Source organism: Podarcis pityusensis (assembly GCF_964106645.2).
Source record: "Podarcis pityusensis genome assembly, chromosome: 6".
Lineage (NCBI taxonomy): Eukaryota > Metazoa > Chordata > Lepidosauria > Squamata > Lacertidae > Podarcis > Podarcis pityusensis.
The window spans coordinates 93,283,052-93,304,555 of NC_138030.1; the positions used below are offsets into that span (position 1 = coordinate 93,283,052).

The 21,504-nt window shown below is 40.6% G+C and overlaps 2 protein-coding genes across 3 annotated transcripts in view; one reads left to right on the plus strand and one right to left on the minus strand.

Moving 5' to 3' along the window:
• Nucleotides 1-21,504, minus strand: part of RALGPS2 (Ral GEF with PH domain and SH3 binding motif 2) — a 97,624-nt gene that overhangs the window by 32,403 nt on the left and 43,717 nt on the right. The gene's annotated exons all lie outside the window — the stretch shown is intronic.
• On the plus strand, nt 1,287-20,388 carry ANGPTL1 (angiopoietin like 1). The gene is made up of 5 exons (XM_081012246.1): nt 1,287-1,639; nt 8,059-8,892; nt 13,644-13,837; nt 16,059-16,329; nt 19,570-20,388. Exons 1-5 carry the CDS (start codon nt 1,609-1,611, stop codon nt 19,755-19,757), a joined length of 1,518 nt encoding a protein of 505 aa, XP_080868372.1. The 5' UTR covers nt 1,287-1,608; the 3' UTR covers nt 19,758-20,388.

Sequence of the window (21,504 nt, forward strand, 5' to 3'; positions counted from 1 at the left end):
ATCAAAAGGTCTCCTAGGAAAATTTCGAACTAGATTGGTTGGATAAACAAAGCGTCACCAGTCCTCACTGCCTGACTGACTACAATGCTGCAATTGTATACTGCCAGTCCGACATGAAGTCAGGCTTTAGTTTTACTCTCTGAATTAAAGTAATTATTCTTAGAAATGCATCTATGGTGATTTGGCGAGTTTGCTTACATCTAAGTTAACTTGGGGAACTAAAGTACTTAAAAATAAGGTTTGCTCTGCTCTTCTACATTCTGAGAGTTATTATATGCCATACTGTAAAAATAAATGCTTGCTACAGATAATTAAAAACTGCTCTGATTTGCACTGATTCTAAATAAACACGATCTTCATAAATTGTACTGGCAGAACTTTAAGCTTTTGAAGTATTCAAGTACTGTAGTTAAATAGAAAACGATGCAGAAGGGAGCACCTCTGAGACATGGTGGGGTGCCTTGAATTTGTTCATTATCTCTGTCTGGTTGTTGAGTTTAAAGATTTGGCAGAATGATGGCAGCCAATGTAGGTAAGTTCAATGGTAAAATTAATTTAATTTACATGTAAGTTTTGCAGGTTTCTAGCATGAAGTTCATGCAATTGTTTACCTTGCCTACATAGATATTTAGAATAAAACATTAAGATAATTGCTATTAATCAAAATTAAGTGTTTTATTTTCCTCTCAAAATACTGTAAAACTTGTTAACTGGCATGTGACTCTTTCTTATAGTACTAAAGAAAAGTCCAGCTCTCTCCCTTCCAACATATTTCTCCATGTATGCAACGTTCACAAAAAGAATTAACATTATCTTCTATTTTATTGATTACCACTGCAATTTAATAAGAACTGTTTCTTATTAAACTTAAACTTAAAGAATTGAAGGTGACATTCTGGTCTGCATTCTTCGGGACTGTAACTGCTTCATTTTACTGTTAAATTCACTCAGCCTGTTTCTTCCATTTCTGGGAACACAAAAGTGAGTTTACTAGCCTGACAATCTCCAGTCGTAACTAAGCTTACTACTGCAACAACTCGACAGAGATCTTTAGGCTGCACAGCGAAATATTTTGCAATTGCCTAAACTTTTCTTATTGTTTCTCCATCTGCTGCCCTCCCTTAAACCAGCAGACAATCTCTCCTTGTTCATACTGTGGTTCTCCCCCTCCCTCTCCCCCTCCTTCCCCCCTGCCAGTTTTCTCCTTTTTCCAAAGGTTGTGGGTAGGAAATCCTTTGGAGTCTTCCCCCGCCTCCTGTTCTCCAGTGACATCATATATGGGCTGACTGCTTAAAGTCTAGGCATGCGTTTGTTTAAGAAACACACCCAAGTGTGCAGTATATGGAAGCAAGGTCTACTGTTGCTGGCTAGGGCATTTCAGCATGCAAAGGCAAGGCAAAGCAGCTTCAAAATATCTCCATCTTTCCTGGAGCAGAAGAAAATGATTTTGATATGTGGTTCTCTTATTAAACCAAATGGGGTGATACGTACTCGGGTGTAATATATGGCAAGAGAAAGCAGCCGTTCTCCCTAGAACGTCGCAGATTGCCAGACAATTGTTCTGGCACCAGGAGGAGAATCTACACAAAAAGGGGTCTGTGGATTTTTATGCTCCTTCAGAAGAAAAAGCCATTACAAGGTTGGTGTCTATACATTTTCTTTGTTGTCAATCGGCACACAACTTTTCTGTAGTTATTTCAGATTGTAGATTACATATGGATGCTGCTACATTTTATGTGCCGCCAAAATTCATACATACTAATGCACACAGTTTAGTTTTTTCTTTTATTGAATCCAATAAATTTTGAGAGTGCTCCATTACAAGTATAAGGTTTAATGTTCTTGACTGCATTGTTTCATGTTTATACAAGAGGGAAGGAAATCCCCCACCCACCAACATTCAGAAAAACTGGCTGATGGTGATCATGAAAAACCAATTGTACCGCTTGATCTGCACAACAAAAAGGATTTCTTAGCATAGTCCTCCTAAAAGAAAATGAAGCTAATCAAGAAGTACCCCTGATATAGTGTCACAGGCTTCTCCCCAAATATATTACTAGGAGAATCTACAATTAAAGCCTTAACTTGCACTTTTCCTATTGATAAATCACTATTCCTGCTGTACACCCAAATGGACATTTTGATCAGGGGCTCTCATTAAAACTTGGATTTTCCATTGCCATTTAACACTTTCTTATTCATGGAATAGCTTTTACTGTCTAATGACAGTGTTAACCTGAAGGAATTTACTGCTTGAAAAACTAAAAAATTGCATGACCAGCCCTGAATGGGAAAAAGTAAACCCAGCGTAAGTTGTTAGTGATCCAGCTACAAGTATTAATTTTGAAAGCGTATAGCTGAAGATTACCCAAAAGCTGTAATCTACACTGAACATCACAAAGAGCAACAGCTGACTATGAACCCTGGATTCACAGTAACAGTGATGTTCCATGTTACAGTGGAGTAGATTTGCACATGAAAGTAACAGCCTGGCTTCAATAACTAGCTCTTAAAATGATTGCATTTTAGAATCTATCATAGTACATAAAACTAATACATGTAGTAGACAGTAGCTCAAATTATTATCAAATGTTTATTCAGACAAATGCAGCATAGTTCCTAAATTCATTAGGACATCTAGCTGGGGAACAAGGTTGTCTCAGGGTCTAGGGTCACCAATATTCACACAGTCAGCACTGATGGTAATAAATGGACAACAGTTTACTTCCACATTTCGTATATGAAAAGCAATTTCGGAGCCTTAAGCAACTACTAATGACTCCAAGAATTACTATGAAGTCATTTCAGGAGTTTTTTATTAGCCGTACTTTAAAATGTGGGTTCCTGTGTTATTTAAACTCCATAACATTTAAGTACTTTAATAGTGGTTTTAAAGGTGATTTAAAAGAATATATTCTTTAAAATATGCCGATTAAGTCTGGAATATGCTAATACAAGAGCACACATTTTTGCTGTTAGTAAAAATGAGCTTTCAACATTAGTTTCCTTGAAACTACTGCTATTTAGTTGCAGTAGATGCTCATTTCAACTTTGACACTGGCTGTGATTCAGGGACTTTTCTCACTGTAATCTTTGAAAGATAAAGAAATCCAAATACTGGCTATTTCATAGCTGACAATGGGAAACCTATGTTTGTACTTGCGGTAACTCATTTGTTGGATAGCTGCCATCATATGGAAAGAAGCCCAGTTCATTTCAGCAGAATGTACTTTCGCATAACCAACACAAAACAACAAAACAAATAATCAATGTAGGACATAGACTGGGTCTTCCCAAACATTTCCTCTTGAACATGAAACTGCACCTAGCTATGAACAGATTTTCTAAACTCCACCTGATAGTGTAGGATTAAGAACAGCAGTTGTTGGAAAAGGAATGCAAGTACAAAATGATTGTGTCCATGGATTGCAGCCTATGAATTTTAGGATCAATTTAGTTCCAGTACTATGAAAGTGAGATGAACCATTTCTGCCCAAGAAGACTTAAAAATCAACACTCTTAACCAAGCTTTGATGTCAACACACATGTGATTAACACAATTTAACATGGCACTACTGAGATTAGGATTCTGTACTTAAATGTCTGCAATTTACAGTTTATTTTGGACTACAATATTCTGGCAAGGATTGGGATATTCAAAATGTTTGCCAGATTCAGTGGCATAAAGATATGAGAAATTGAAATGGTTGTGTGTATAGCAGACTGAATAAGAGACGTACATTGCAACTTAGGGTCCACACCTAAGATTTTTGTATGTTAATATGAAAACCACCATTCAAGTAACAAATGACTTTTTTGTACACATGTCAAAAGATGCTAAAATAACATTCCCTTGCAACCCATTTATGAAAGGTACAGTTTCAACAAGACAGTACTGTGAAAATTAATCAATCTTGAGCAGATGCCTTTGTTCCACTATGTCAATTCAGCTAGGCTGGCTTTGCTTTAAAAATAAAACTTTACTTGTTACTAATTAATGTATAGAAAGTTCAGTGAGAAAAAGCAAGTTTCCTCAATTGCCTTTAAAGAAGTAGTTATGTTGCTTTAAGTAAAGTGTTGCTCACAATACCCATCTGAACTCATCTAGAAAATTGAGAAAGTAATAAATATAAATACACTGGCTTGCTTTGTTTCCATAATAATACAATGTGTTGTGGTTCGAGGACCTGATCCCCGTGTAGTGGAATGAAAACACGAGGACACATGATATAAGGTTAATGGGCAAGAAAAGGCCACAACTTTATTGATTACAGCAAGTGAAAAGGTATTGGCTTAGGCATTGGATTATGTCAGCTGACTCCACCCCCTCAGAGAGGAGTGAGTCTAAAACAGGGGGGTTTATTCACCAGTAGGTGGAGCCTGTTGATGCTAATCCAACTATAAGCTCTCCCCTGATGTCACCGAGGGTCGTGCCATGGCCTCCCGCCACGCAGGCATCGGACAGAATACACGACCGCCGGATTCCTTTAACGGAATACCCAAAATTGAAGGCGCAGGCGATGGCCACACCTAGCCCTTCGACACACCACAACACATTATTCCAATGCCTAACCTACCCACCAATACCACGGAAGTTGTGACAATTGCTACGAGGTAGGCGAAAAAACCAAAAAGCCTAATGCTAAATGGTGCCCACGCCCACGGGCAGGCACCCAACCAGGTGCCTGCGAGGGGGCGTGTTTAGCAGCCTAAATTGCTGCGGCACCAGCCTTCTGGCCTCACTTTTCGTCGTACCGTCGCGAGTCTATGGCCATACTACCCTGAACACGCCCGATCTCGGAAGCTAAGCAGAGTCAGGCCTGGTTAGTACTTGGATGGGAGACCGCCTGGGAATACCGGGTGCCGTAGGCTTCTTAAACCTCACCCCTCTTGGTTTCTTTAAGCCACCCCCCCTCTTTGCTTGATGTTTGGGGGAAGAAATAAGGCAGGGCTTGGGGTGGACAATTCAGGGTTTCTGATCAGGGAACCATTCCTGAGCACTGCACATTTATACGTTTAGAACCTTTGAAGGTGTGCCTTTGCCTGGTTCTTGTCATTGGCTTCACTTGCCAGTACAGGCTCCCTAAAGAAAACCGCTTTTAAACAACAACAACAACAAAAAAGGTTACGGCTTATAGTACCTTACTGAAAAGGTACCTTACTGAAAAGGGCTAACGCCCCCTGCTTGAGGCGGAGTCCGGCTCCCGACCACAACCACTCCCCTCTCTTGCAGGAGGAGAGTCCTTACTGAACAATTCACATTTGGTAGGTTAACTTCAGGACATAAAGGCTCAGTTGCCTTGGTAGGTGGTGGTAGAGGTTTTTAAGCAGAGGCTGGGTGATGCAGCAGAGGTTTTTTCTATATTGGAGCAGAGAACCTTTGCAGGACACACAGTGATAACATACATTATACACTAATAAATTAAGCACACGGTAGAAAACAGGGTTACAGAATGGATTTCCTCACACTGACAAGGCACTTGAGGAAGGAAGCCACACAGCAGCGCTGTGTCCATTATATAAGCACTAAGAGCAATCTTAATTCTTTGAGTGCTAGTTGAACCAAAATGGTGCCAGTCATACATATGGAGGCATGGGGGAACTCCCAAGGTTTATAAAAGAATAAAAATATTGAGGGGGAAATCCCACAGGACTCCCCCCTCCAACCAACTTTCCAATGAGGACTGATCATCTTTTATTGGCCACAGAATACTGATTGACTGTTGGAAGGGAGACAAAAAATCTGTCAGGAGGGGAAATGGAACTGAGCATTCTGAACAGGAGCACTTCAACATTTTGCTGCAGGTTCCACTTATCTGAGAACAGAGAAGGGAAATAAACATAAGGAAAATTTCAGAGATTTTATGTGGGGAAAATGAGGGAGTTCTCTTATGATGGAATGTTTAGGGGTTCATAAGCAATAGCTTCCTTGAAGTCACCAATGCCTAAAGCCATGAAAAACATTAAGCACTGTACCCATGGGTTCTTATTTGATGCATACATCAAAGTACTTTCATGTCTGAATACAGTATGTATAATGTACACCCATGGGCAAATGGATCTGTCCAATAGCTGCTACTATAAGTGATAGGTTGTAGTCAAAACTGGTGTTTGCTTGACCCAGACCCTTAGTCTTCGAAAAGTCTAGAAATTATCTTCCAAGTACCCAGAAGGGAACATCTTAATACTTATGGTAGTAGTATCTCATAAACCCATTAAGTATTGAAGACAGCCTCAGCTGGAAGCAAACTAGATATGTTTGTTGAAACACTCAAAGAACTCTAAGAATGCTTGCAGAAGCTATGCTGGTTCTGCTTTAGCAAGACTTCTTATTCTATTATATGCTTGGTCATTCTATCTTTAACAGTACTTTCCACTTTTCCCAGAATAGATGTTAAGTTAACTAGCCTGTAATTACCAGGAAACTCCATGGATCCTTTTTTAAAAACTGGTGTTACATTGGCCACTTTGCAAACCTCAAGTATGGAGGCTGGTCTCAGGTACTATTTATATATTTTTACTGGAAGACCAGCAATTCTATTTAAGTTGTTTAAGGACTCTCAGGTGGATGTCATCTGGACCCAGTGAATTTGTCATTTTTAAAAGGTGTAATAAGGCCTAGACCTTTGTCTCTTGTCAGCACTATCTGTTTCAGTTCTTCAGGCTCTCTTCCTGTGATAATTAGTTCCAGCACAGGGATCTGTTGTTAGCAATGTGCTCCTCAAATTCATTTTTTTAGCATCCATTATGGTCCGCCTATATTTATTTGCCAAAGTTTGTGTTCAGTTTTGTTCTTCTCACTTCGATAAGACTTTCATTTTTAAAGGAAACTGGTCTTTAATAGCTTCTTTTGACTCTGCTTGTTAATCATGCAATCATCCTCTTGGCAAGGTGGTACATTCTTGATCCATGGTATACATTCTTGCTGAGCTACTACTGTGGCTCTAAATAACTCCCAATTATTCTACATTTTGACCCTCTTGCCTTTGCATTTCACCTTTCTCCTTGCCAATCTCATCATTTGGGACTGTAAAAATTAAATTTGATAGCATTATAGCTATGGCTTCATGGTCAATTGTTCATATCTATATATATCTATAATTATATCTGCCATTACAATAAAAACCTAATCTAAACAAGAAATAGTTGAAAAGAAAAAGTGCTATCAGAATACAGAGTCCTCTCTCAGAGATATATCCTAACTTTTATCCCATACAGAGAAGACTCTCACCTGGCAGCCTTTGCCTCTTCCTCCAAGCCTCTCACCCTGGGAGATCTCTGCTTCCCTGCTTGGAAGTGGCTAGTCATGCTGGGCTTGCAAACAGGTCCCCCAAAGTGATTAACCCACAAACAATTTATTATACTTTCCTGCCCATCTACACATACACATGTTAGCCAGAACTACTTCACATGCTGCAAATATGAAGCAAATCGGTTGGAAGCAATGGTCTTCGTCTATTCCACAGAAGTGCCTCAAGATCATGCTACTTGCCTTTTTGGCCCTGAAGTACTAGATTATTGATTATTATTGAAGCAACTCCAATGCAACACTGCCAAATGGTGATGCAAATGGTCTTAGTGCTTTGAATAATGGGGGAAATCTACCGAGATACCATATAGCAACCATTAGACTGAAGGAGAGGCTGCTGAATCCAGGAAGGAATTATTGCAAGGTCGCCTTTAGATTCACCTTCATAGAATCCTAGAAGCCTATTACTAGTATTATCTCTAAGTAGTTGTCAATCTATTAGAATTCTCCTGCATTTTAAAGCCATTCCAAGTCACGTTTTATAGCATTACTACTGCCCAATAGCTCATATTTTAGTTGACTAATCTATTTGTGGTGCAAATATATAACATGATTTCCTTCCCCTCTTATTTTTTTTTTACTGGGAATACAGTATGACTAAGTTTGGAGGGGATAACACCCTACAGAAATCTTAGTAAATATCCTACAGAAATCCTAGTTCTCTATCCTTGGTGACCGATGGATTTCATAGTATTTTTAATAAAAGGACCTTAACAATAATTTTTTTAATTTTGTTTTTTTCCATTTAGCTTACTTGAAAATGAAGGCATTCTCATGGACTTTGAGTTTGCTGTTACTTCTGTTACTACCAAATGGACACTGCACAAAACAGCTGAAACTCAAAAACACTCTCAGACGAAACCCACGTTCTACAGAAGGGGGAGAGGAAGGGAAAAAGTGTGGCTATACATTTATTGTCCCTGAACAAAAAATAACCGGACCAATTTGTGTCAATACCAAAGGGCCAGGGCCAGAGAACAAAAAAGATGAAATTACTAGAATGGACATCGAGAATCTGAAGGATGTATTATCCAAACAAAAGAGAGAGATTGATCTCTTGCAGCTAGTGGTGGATGTGGATGGGAATATAGTAAATGAAGTAAAACTGTTGAGAAAAGAGAGCCGCAACATGAATTCCAGGGTTACTCAGCTGTACATGCAACTTCTGCATGAGATAATCCGCAAGCGGGACAATTCCCTTGAGCTTTCCCAGCTGGAAAACAAAATCCTCAATGTCACAACTGAAATGCTGAAAATGACTACAAGGTACAGAGAACTGGAAGTGAAATATGCAACACTAACTGATCTTGTAAATAATCAGTCAGTCGTCATCTCACTGTTGGAAGAGCAATGTCTGCGGATATTCTCTCGCCAGGACACACATGGCTCTCCTCCTTTAGTTCAAGTGGTGCCTCACCACATTCCTAACAGTCAACAATACACTCCTGGACTCCTGGGAAGTAATGAAATTCAAAGAGATCCAGGCTACCCTAGAGACAGAGATGTAAGGCCGCCCCCTGATCCTGCTACTTCTCCTACAAAAAGCCCTTTCAGGATCCCACCGTTAACTTTAATCAATGAAGGTAAGACATCTACTGCTATTTCTAGAACTATTAACTATGAACCTTTGGGGTGGGGGCTTCTCAGACAATCTGAAGACTTCTGGTTGGTGACTGTGAAGAAAACACAAACCAAAGCCAAAAATCATTGCTCTTACACTCAGATGGCCAGTTTTCACCCGAAAGCCTTTGTCCCACAAACCTGCTTCTTTCAGCTAGGAATGACCAAATGAAACCTTTTCAAAAGGGTGCTGACCAACTTATGGAACTGTATCATAGCTGTCAAGTGTCCCTTATTTGAAGGGACGGGTCCCTTATTCCAGCGCCATGTCCCGCTGCTGTCCCTTATTGATGGATGTCCCTTAAATGTCCCTTAAATTTCAAAGGAAGCAGCTCCTCTCCCTCCCTCCCTCCCTGCCGGCCAGGGAGGAGGGAGGCTCCAACTGTGTTGCTTGGCTGTGTTGCTCACCCAATAAGAAGTCTAAGAATGACTGGGGGGTGGAGCTTGCATGCCTTGTGTGTTGCTAGTTAATGCAAGCTGAGGGGCTTTTTGAATGCTGGACGCCATTTTGTTGCATGTGCTGCTGCAAACTTTGCAGTGCAAAGCCAGGCCGGGGAGCCATCTTAAGTTGAGGCTGCATAGGCCTTGTGGTGCATGTGATTCAGATTCTATTCAGCTGAACCTCTGGTTACAAAGTTGGTTGGACAGTGTTCTCTAAGCTACCAGCATGAGTTTGACCAGACTGCAGGAAGACAGGAAGACTGGAGTGCCTGGAACAGGTGAAGCTGTAGGTCCCTTATTTTGGCTGCTGGTCCCTTATTTTCAAGGCTGCTGGTCCCTTATTTTCAAATCTGTAAGTTGACAGCTATGAACTATATGAAGAGTGTTCTGACCTAAGAGACTGTAGTTTTGTCATGCTCTTTGTTAAAGAAAGTAGCATGAGCCATTTTCCCGCCGCCTTTACCTACTTCATATCTTCTAGCAGCTTTAAGCAGTTACATTCCAGCAGCACACTGTAGGCAATGTAGGTCTCAGTCCAGTGTCTGAGACCATTTACTCACAGCAAAAGGTTTGTTTGTATAACATGTTTATGTATACAGGCAATGGCTCCAATGACTGCAAGTTTCTACCCTGGTAAAATCTACAAAATATTGTTGAGGGTGTGCTATGTAATCAAGCTTTCAAGTTATTTTTTTCTAAAAACAAAAGGCTAAATTTATTTCAATGGTGACAAATTATTCAGACAATTGTAAGCTACAGGACTAAAACTATCATCCATTTGTAGAGGCCTGACATTTCTGCAACTGATATAGATTATATGGACAACAAAGTTAAGAGAGAATTTGAAACAGAGATCAATATTACTGTCCTCTAAAGGTAACTATCTAGCTGCTATAATGTTTTAAGGAGTAATGGAAGATTATGGTTCAATATTTTTTAATATAATGACACCTGTTGATACTGATATATATATAAACTATTTATTTCTGTAAAGGGTAGAAGAAGAGAATATTGTAGCTAACAATCTGCTTCATTCAGCACATTCTTGATGATAATTTACTAGCTAACTGTGAAAAATCACCTGGGGATTACAAGAGCTGTAGAAAGTACCCATGAATGATATGATTTATGATACATCTGGAAGAAATTTCATTTCTGCAACAGCCAGGATTCAAAACTCTACATTTTAAAATTCTTCTATCCGTGAAATCATTTCTTCTTGCATATTATATTCTTCCACAGAGAAATGCCTAGCTTTGTCTTCTGTCACAGCTGGCCATTTTGACCAGCATTCAAAGAAAAACCACATACTGAATGAACAGCTGCTGATACAAAGAGTGATACAGTGCAAATGAAATACTAGATGTACTTAATTATTTGCATAATATGTAACACATTGGGAACAGAGCTAATTATTAATTATTAATCAAGGTATAAGGCTGCCCAATCATACAGCAACAAAGCAACACTTTTGCCATGGTGTTGGAGAACACTTGCCCTTTCACATTTTAACATAGCAAACATCTTAGAATCTGACTGCTGCGTAAGTGTGAATATATGAAATTGGGTACAAAAAGGCAGATCTCAAAAACGAATCTGTGCACAGTGTCTTGTAAACAAGGCCCACTAAATTCTACATCGCTTACTTGCACCTTGGTGTGGGCAGAACTGTAACCAAAGTAACACAACTACCTATTTCTCTAGCATTGTTGGGAAAGGAAATCTAATAAACAATACCATTTTAGGTCCCCTAAAATGAAAAGAGAGGGTAGAAATGGGACTCAGTGCAGGAATACCAAACATTTACTATATATACTTCAGTTAATAATGAATATTGTTAGAAAAGTGTGCCAGTGGTGCATGTGTATATCCATTTGCCCATTAGCAAAACTTGTTAGCACTCAGTATTTCCCTCAGAAAGGCAACCTTTGAGGCCTAAGCTGGCAAGAAGAGCCTATTTCAACTGACATACAGCACTGCTGGTGGGGTTCAGCATTAGGGCTAATTTAGGTCCAAAACTACGCCTGGAACCTCACCATCCTGAGACAAAATTCCTTAAAAGCTTAATATAGATATTTACTTCTATCTGGAAACAGAAAAATGGAACGAGACCAGTGTGACCACCGTAAATGATATATGTCACAATGAATTTGGCAAAGGCATTTATTTAAGGCTAGAAGGATATCTTTACAAGTTATGAATAGCTTTTGCAAAACTATTTATAACTTACTTCTCCATAAATTGATCAATAAAAAAATCCTTCAACAAGAGATGAATTTCCATACCCTCAGAGTTTTACCCACATGGAAAATTTACAATGAGGTGGAAGACATTTGTGCAGAGCTGTTCACCCCAATGTTTTATGAAGTTCTTCTTCTGAAACACGAAAAACTGGGTACAAAATAATCTGACATGGGCTAATAAGTCCTAAGAATTGAAAAGAAGTTAAGTCTCACTTCCTTGTTTCTTTGTTTTCATTGCTTGAATCTGTTAATATTCTACATAATTGAAATAATATATATAATTGAAATATAAATGTCTATAATTGAAATAATATATAGAATTATATTCATAAGATCTGGAAACTTCCTTCAAATGAATTGAGAGCTTAACAGGCAGGAGGCAACACGAAAGTATTTTAGACGTTGCTTAGCTTTGCCCCCTCTCATATTTCCCAGTGGAAAGGCATGTGCAGCAGGAGAGGGGAAATTTGAGGCTTGAAACCACTAGTGAAACAATCTTCTTGTGCATTCGTTTGAGACATTCTCTTCCCTGGACTTTGAAAGATGGAAAATGTTCTACCTAAGCTGGGAAACATTGGGGAAGGGGGCAGGGAAGCTTGTCTATAGCTCAGTGGCAGGAGCACATACTTTACTTTACTTTATTAACTCCCAGGGTGGTTTCCAATAAAATTATAAAACTATAATAGAACATATCAAAATACACATAGGATAAAATCCAATGTAAAATTATTACAAATGAAGAGCAGTAAATCTGGTGATTTACTGATTTCATCAGATTGAAATCAAACAACTCAAATCACTCATAGGCCTAAAAGAAGAGGTATGCGTCCATCAAACATCAGAAGCTCATTAATGTTGTTGCAGCACGATAGAGAAGGTCCTGCCTTATGTCATTGCATAGTGAGCCTTGTTCAACAGTGGGACATTAAATAGACTTTCCTTCTAAACACAGGCCCAGGCCACTCAGTAAAGGGAAAGGAAGAATAGGAGGTACCTTGGTTCTGGGTCATTCCGACTTTACAAATCAAACCATACTTTGGGCCTAGTAATATATAGGTAGCCAATGAAGATCCTTGGATCATCCAGTCCAGTACAACAGCATCTGACATATATAGCATGTAGAGACAGAGATGGGTGTCATTTGTATATTGGTGACACCAAGCCCCACCACAATGAGCACCTCCAACGGCTTCATAATTATCATTGGGGGCAGAACTGAATCTTGTGGAATCCCACAGCGCAACTGCCAAGGGATTAAGCAGGAGCTTCCCAATATCATTCTCTGCAGCTTGTCCGGCAGGAAGCAGCAGAATCATTGCATCGCTGTGCCTCCAACTCCCAACCCACTTCAGCAGTACGCCACGGGCAATGGTATCAAAAGTCGCTAAGAAATCTAAGAAACTCAATAGCGTTGCACTCCCCCTGTCTCTCTCCAATTAAAGGTCATCAACCAAAGTGATCACCTCTGGGCCTGAAGCCAGACTGAATAGTTCAAGAATTTGCATGCAGAAATTGAAGGTTCAACTCCTGGCAACACAAGCTGAAAAAGGAATAAAGTGCCAGGACTGAGAAAGACCGCTATTCTAGAACATGGAAACAATTACTGGTCAAAGTAGACACCACTGAACTTGATGGACTAGTGTGACTTATCTCAGTACAAGTTAAAAATGTTTTAAAAATGATTTTCCACACCTGCAAGCCACTATGCTACAGCAACTTTTACTATGCACTTCTCTACCTCTCTACCCTAGGCATGTGAAATAAATGATACCTTCTGATTAGGAAAATCTGTAATGATTTAGAACAGTTTGCAAGTTTGGTCCTGCAAATGTTAGTTTTAGGCAAATGAGCATTAAGAAAAACAAGCCGTAGTTACTGTTGTCAAAGTGAAAGCATAACAGTATCTTATGCTGGATCATTTTTATGCATGTCAGCTTAATAGCTTTTTACAAAACATTTTACTATCAATGTAAGTAAGCACCATTACAGAACTCTGACGTATTTTTTAACTCTCAAATTGTTTTCAAAAGGTCCATTCAAAGATTGTCAAGAAGCAAAACAAGCTGGCTACTCCAGCAGCGGGATTTATATGATCAAGCCTGAAAACAGCCATGGACCTGTGCAATTATGGTGTGAGAACAGCCTTGATCCTGGGGGCTGGACGGTTATACAAAAAAGAACAGATGGTTCTGTGAACTTCTTCACAAACTGGGACAATTACAAGGTAATCTTTTTTTAAAAAAGACTCAGGCAGCCAACAAGTTATGGTGCACTGTAAAACAGAAATTATATGTTCCTTCCTCAGAATTATTTAAAGCATGTGTGCATTGGAGGCATCTCTGTACCTGCTTCAGAATTCTTATGTCAAAGCTGTTAACAATGGCCCCCTCTACGTGCAATGTTAAGCCACACCATGGCTTAGTGCAAATGAACAAGCATTTGGGCTCCCACTTTGCTCTGCCTTGGTAGTTTTGCTGTTGCGCTGAGAAAAGTCTTAGCATATCATCCAAAGCCAGGGAGCCTTGTGGCTGAGCACTCTCCAGACAAACTACAAGATTTAACTAAGCTTTGTCCTACGATTTACAGCTCATGGCTTGCCCAGGAGAGCTGAACTACAGGTTTGGACACCAGGCTAAGCCAAACCATGGTGTAATGGTTCCTAAGGGGTTGCTCATGCGCAAGCAGGCAACTATCTCCCTGTCTGGGTGCAAACACCTGGCTGGGCTGCCAAAGTAAACCTTATCTGTCCGGACCGCCACTCACCCGTGGCTGACTCAGTCGCTGGCAGAATCCGTGAGTGGGCGTTTCTTAAACTTCTTCCAGCAAAGAAGCTCTTTGACGCCTAGTCTCCGCCTACCCTCTCTGTGCGAAAGCCTTCTGCGCAGGGAGGGCGTGGGCAACAGAGGACCGCTACTCTCCCTCCTGGTCCCAGGCAAGGAGTCATGGGACCGCCTCACCACTTCCCCCACCTGCCCCCCTTCTCCACTGGTGCTACGCTGATTCTCTTCCCCAGAAGATGGGCTGCTTCTCCCAATCCCTGGACGCTCTCTGGAATCCCTCTGGCTTTTGCTCTCTCCCTCCGGCACTGATGGCAGTTCTCTGACACATGGCTTAGCACAGTGCAATAGAAAAGTGACCAGGAAGGAGCAAAGAGTCTGCCTTTAGGGCAATCCTCTACATGTGTACTCATAATTAAGCCTCACTGAGTTCAGTGGGACGTACTCTGAGATAACCATGTATAGGTTTGCAGCCATAATCTCACTTTATGTCCATCCCTTTCCCTTCCATTTTGTCCTGTCAATATTTAAGATTATGATATTTTAATTCCTTATTAAGCATTTTAATTGTTATACAAATTTGATAGTCATTCAGTTAAAAAACTCTTAGTCTGCAATCCTAGACATACTAAGAAGTTCCACTGAACAAACCTATTTCTAAATAAGTATGCATAGAATTGTGCTGTTAGTTAGCTGCTAGTCTTAGTTCATTAAAAAATTAAATCTGTGTATTAGCAAAAAGCAGAAATACTGAAAACACGTATTTTTAGATGATAAAGGAGGCATTTCATCCCTTAGTCTCTAAAAAAGTAAGAAATGACCCTTCTAAGATGGAATTTGCTATCTGCAGTTTTAAAAAACACATGGATTCAAATAAATTGTTTAAAAGCTGCTTCCTGATTAATTGGAGTACCATTTAAGTTGATTAATAATAATGTATTAACCAAACTGCAGCCATAAATATTGCAGCCATATGAATAAGTAACCATCTTTACCATCACAAAAAAATAACTGAAAGCAGATAAGCAGTCTGAGAATGAAGATGCAGTGGGGCAATCCTGTGCCCACATGACACCCTGGCTGGTTCAGAAGGAGTATCTTATATGGGTTCTGTTTTCATCCCTGCATAGAGAAGGAACCATTATGAACTCAGCCTAGAATCATGCGTGGTGTTCACGAATTGGATGTACTGAATAAGCATAGCCAAAATCTATGGAGGTGGGTAGAATTCTGTGGCAGGTCTGCTCCAATGGCAGAACAAAGACCACCCTCTTCTGAAAATGGCAGTCCATGTTGAGCCACCTCTCCCCATAGTATTTGGTACAACATAATGAATGTTGTGAGTTGAGCCACCTCTCCCCATAGTATTTGGTACAACATAATGTATGTTGTGAGCATCTTACCAGCCAAAGATGCGGGAGGTGGTACAAGGAAACATACAGCAGGACATGAGGTGAATTGTGCTAGATACTACGAAGGAAAAGGGAAGAAGATGAACAATACACATCTTTCTTTGAACTCTCCCATCAATTAGGGTTCAGTATTGATTGGAAATTTATCCCAGTGTTTAAAGACACCACTTATAGTTATGTGATATATTAACAGTAAATAAATAACTTTCTAATTGAACTACAAGGCAATCTAATCAGAATTGTTTTGTTTTAACAGAAAGGATTTGGAAATGTTGCTGGAGAATACTGGCTGGGACTGGAAAATATTTACTTACTTTCCAATCAGGACAATTACAGACTTCTGATTGAATTAGAAGACTGGAGTAATAAGAAAGTCTATGCAGAATACAGCAGTTTCCGACTGGAACCAGAAAACGAATTCTATCGATTGCGTCTAGGCACTTATCAAGGGAATGCTGGTGACTCCATGATATGGCACAATGGGAAACAATTTACAACACTGGACCGAGACAGAGATATGTACACAGGTAGGAAATACAACAGTATATAAATCTACTGTTTCTTATTACAAGAAAGAATTGAGGAAATAATTCTGATCAAGTGAAGCAAAATTTAGAAAACAAACAAAACTATCCTCTAATGTTCAAGCTCATACACAAAGCATCTTCATGTACGATGACTCAAACATGCACAACTGGCACGTTACTTTTGGCAATGGTAAAACCACGTTAATTTCACACAGCAAATGTTCAAACGCACCTTCATATCCTGAGAACTACTATTTACCATGCCAGAATAAATATGGGGCCAGCAAGCCTTGCTCTGCCATCAGAAATTACCCATTCACACTATGTAAGGGCACATTCAAAGCTAGAAATACATAAAACTACATGCATTCAACATGTAGGGACTTGCCTTTATCCAAATCTAGTGAAAGATTTGGGGCTTAAAGAAGACTGCAAAGTACAGGTTCATAGTAACTTCTGAAGAATATAAGACACAGAATATAAGGAAGGTACTGTATTATACTCAATGCAAGAATGCAAAAGTGGGAGGGGGAGGTATACAAGCCCAAAGCTTTGGTAGAAGTGGCCAAAGTATGGGGAGCTGTTATATGTGAATTGAGCCACTGAGCTACAACCTATGGACTACCAAAAAATTCTCCTCAGGACACTTGGCATCATCTCATCACAATGGCATCATTTACACTTCCTTGCTATCTATCCCCCCGAAGAGATATGTGCTTCCAAAAAAAGGGGGGGAGGGAGAAATTTTTTTCTATAATGCAAAGTGTGTCTAAAACACACTGCAAGAAAAGCCAAGAAAACTGATCACAATATCTCTACATCTCTGCCTTCCAGGCTGTGAAAAGATCTAAAGAACACTGTGAAGATGGATCTAGCAAACAACAAGACTTAGTAGCCAGTACTGTGAATAATCACGCCCACTTCTACTCTCAACTGCATATTCCATATTTGTTATCCACAGCAGGGTATCAAACCAGTCAAACTGACTGGTCAAATATTGTTAAATAATTAAGCATTTCAATAATTAAAATAGGAAAAAAGGCTAATGCTAATCACTGAAATGTTTATTATGAAACAACACATTTAAATTACAAATAGGGTTTTTCTTTTAGTTTTTCACAGGGATGGTCAACTTGCTGCATTATTGCCATTGGGACTTGTGGAAGTCCTGGACAGTTGTAGGAGAGCTTGTCGTCCTTGCTTTGGCATTAAATCAAGCCTGCTTTTCTGTTTCCCTCCAGCACCATAAAGGTAAAGGTAAAGGGACCCCTGACCATTAGGTCCAGTCGTGGCCAACTGTGGGGTTGCGGCGCTTATCTTGCTTTATTGGCCGAGGGAGCCGGCGTACAGCTTCTGGGTCATGTGGCCAGCATGACTAAGCTGCTTCTGGCGAACCAGAGCAGTGCACAGAAACACTGTTTACCTTCCCGCCGGGGCGGTACCTATTTATCTACTTGCACTTTGACGTGCTTTCGAACTGCTAGGTTGGCAGGAGCAGGGACCAAGCAACGGGAGCTCACTCCGTCGCAGGGATTTGAACTGCCGACCTTCTGATCGGCAAGCCCAAGTGGCTCAGTGGTTTAGACCACATTGCCACCCGCGTCCCTTAAGACTCAAACTAGAGCTAAAATCCAGGGGGACAAAATGGGTGAATGAAACCTAACCCCCCCCCCCCGTATCTTATCCTTTGAGCAGGAAAGCATGGCAATGGTTAAGGCAGGATTCTATCCTCCTTACTGCTGCCCACCTAGCAGTTTGAAAGCACGTCAAAGTGCAAGTAAATAAATAGGTACCGCTCCGGCGGGAAGTAAATGGCATTTCCGTGTGCTGCTCTGGTTCGCCAGAAGCGGCTTAGTCATGCTGGCCACATGACCCGGAAGCTGTCTGGGGACAAACGCTGGCTCCCTCGGCCAGTAAAGCGAGATGAGCACCGCAACCCCAGAGTCGTCTGCGACTGGACCTAACAGTCAGTGGTCCCTTTACCTTTACCTTTACCGGATCAAAGAAACCTGTTGCAAGTAACTTTGTGAAATTTCCACTGAAGCAAAGGGGATAAAGGTAGAAAGGTATTCTCAAGACAAGAGTGGACCCTGTTTCAGAGTGAGATATAATTCCTTCTAGAGTAAGGAGCAATAGGCAAGTACAACACATCCCCATACTCAAGATGCTTTTGGGCAAAAGCACAAATATTGTGACAGGGTTCTCAGTTCTGAAACACTCATAAATAATTGTAAGTAGGAAAAGCTCTATGAACACTAGACATATTAGCAAGTACATACAGATCCTCACTTATTCCCCACAAAGAAGGAGCACACACATCATGGAGCTCTATTAGGGAAGCTTATACATAGCAGTACTATTCTCTTAGAAACTGAAGTGAGAATACTGAGGTAGGAACACGTCTCCTAGGTCTTGAGAATGACTGCCAGAACAGTCAATTGTCTCTTGAACAAGGACAATGACCTTGTTCTAGAAGATCAACATGCAAAAGGCACAATTTCCTTAACAGAGACCTTTACATTCCTTAGCAAGACCCTTACATTTTATTTGCATGGTGAAGGCCCTTTCAAGCAACCTCACAGACCTGGTTTGCAACACCTAGAAGTCTACAACTTCTTCAGAATGCCAAGACCTTAGGAAGGAGCACCACTCAACCACTATGTATTTTAATCTTTGTTGGAAGCCGCCCAGAGTGGCTGGGGAAACTCAGCCAGATGGGCAGGGTACAAATAATAAATTACTATTACTATTACTATGTGGGCACAAAGAATCATGGTAGGTTTGGCTAACACAGGACCCTATATCAGCAAGTCCTGTTCTGCTGTAAGTTGCAAAGTGAGAGGTATGGGCAGTGCCACCAGATCCATAGACTTTGCAGCTAAGGAAACCACACAAAATATCTCCACTTTCTCTTGTCTTACTTTAGAGACTGAGAGGAGTGGGAGGGAAAGCTCAAAGTTGACCAATGAAGACAGAACCATTTCTTCACCAAAAGACATGGGACCATTTTTAAAATTAGCCCTGACTCTGATTTCCAATGGGAGAAGAAGCTACTTGCTCAGCGATGCGATGCCACACTCTACTAAATTGGGGTTGAGGTCAGGGGAATGTTGCAAGATCACAGCTAGGAGAGAAATGTGCTTGCAAGCTTAAGCTTCCTATTGGTTCAAAATACAAAGACTATTAAAGTAAGTTATTTCTGCCGTGAAATTTCACTTAACGTTTCATTTCTTCATACAGGAAACTGTGCCCATTTTCACAAAGGAGGTTGGTGGTACAATGCCTGTGCTCATTCTAACCTCAATGGAGTTTGGTACAGAGGAGGACATTACAGAAGCAAGCACCAGGATGGGATTTTTTGGGCTGAGTACAGAGGCGGATCATACTCGCTAAAAGCCGTTCAGATGATGATCAGACCCATTGATTGAGATGCTCAAAAACATTTCCAAAATATTCTCTTGAACTTCAAACTGATGTTACATTTTGAGTTGTTTGCAAGCCCTACAAAGTATTATTTTAAACATTTCTTACTGTGATATTGTATATGATAATTATGCAAGTTCTAATTGCTCACAAAGGAAGCAGGATTCTGCATTTAAAATAAATTTATGTTAATACAAGGTGTATGGGATTTAGTGGCAGTAATTAAACCTAACAATTTTGCAGGCTACAAGAAAACATCACAGATGCAGAATAGTTGAACTTTGGAACTGAAGTACAAGATGCTGCTGCTGTGTGAAGCATGCAACTCAATTCATTTTCATAGATTTAAATCTATTTAAGTTTTATTTCAAGGATTACTTCCAGTGGAAATCTAATTTTGAGATGTGGGCACACAAGTCACAAAACAGACAATGAACTAGAGAGCAACTCTGGTTTTGCAGGCGCATTTTGCATCAATAAAAGTATTCTTATTTTAAAACAGTAATGGTAACTATCATTAAGTATAGCTTTTACAGGACATGTGAACTTTGCTGCCCTTCGGATAGGAGGGCATCATGCCTAAACCTTAATCCTAAATATGAATAAAATAATAATAAAACAAGTATTTATATAGCATTTCCCCTAAGTGTTCAATATCCTTCACGTAGGTTCTGAGTAACCCATTCATGATACTGTGAGGCAGGCTAATATTATTATTAGGCCTGTGTTGCAGATTGGGATTCAGTCCGAAAGATAAGGCCATGCACGGAGTTTAAGGCTAAACTGACTAAGGGACTTTCCAACTAATTTGTTCATGTTATTAACTCTACAGAGTGTACCAAACATGTTACTTGGAAATAACTTGGTGGTCCAGCAGTACTTCTAACTGAGTAATGCATTTAGCACAGAGGTCGTCAAACTAAGGCCCGCGGGCCGGATATGACCCACCGGGCTCGTTAATCTGGCCCGCAACCTTGCAGACCCTGCTGCCCACTCAGTCAGTCCCCACGCTAAACAGGCGCAGTGCAGAGGCCTCGCCGCACGGAGACTGACTTCCGTGACAGACATGGCACGGCTTCTGATTGGCTGCAGGAAGCTCCTGCAGCCAATCAGAAGCCACGGACGCTTCTGGGCACTGCCCCTTCCTTCCTGCTGAGGTGGCCGAGCAGGAGGAAGCGGCTAAGTGGGAAGGAACGGCAGTGGCGCGGAGGCTGCAGACGACGAGGCAGCATCAGTGGCTGCGGTGCCTTTCGGGAGGGGGGTGCTTTCGGGAGGTAGTGGGTCCGCCCCCCCACAAGATCTGAGGGACAGTGGACTGGCCCCCTCCTGAAAAAGTTTGCTGACCCCTGATTTAGCATCTTGGCATAACCTCTGGAGCTGACTGGGAAGTGTGAGGGAGGAGGGGGAAGGGGAAGCTATTGTGCGTTTCTTGGTGTAACACTGGATTTCACCCAGTGAAATTCATGGAGTAGCAACTGTTTTATTTGTCAGGTTTCTTAAAATTCTGACATTTACTCAATTTAAACACCCTACTCTGTTTAAGCTATAACTGGTAACTGGACAGGCTACAGTGGGGACCTTCCTTCCTATAATCTCTTAATAAATGCTCTGTCTGCCATAAAATAATTAGATAGTACTGGATTTGGTACTTTAGGGTTGCCAAAATGACTGGGAAGTGGTTCTTATTCATTTAATTCCTTCGTGTTGGGGAAACACTTGCAACAGCTGCTTTTTCCCTCCACAACAGAGAGT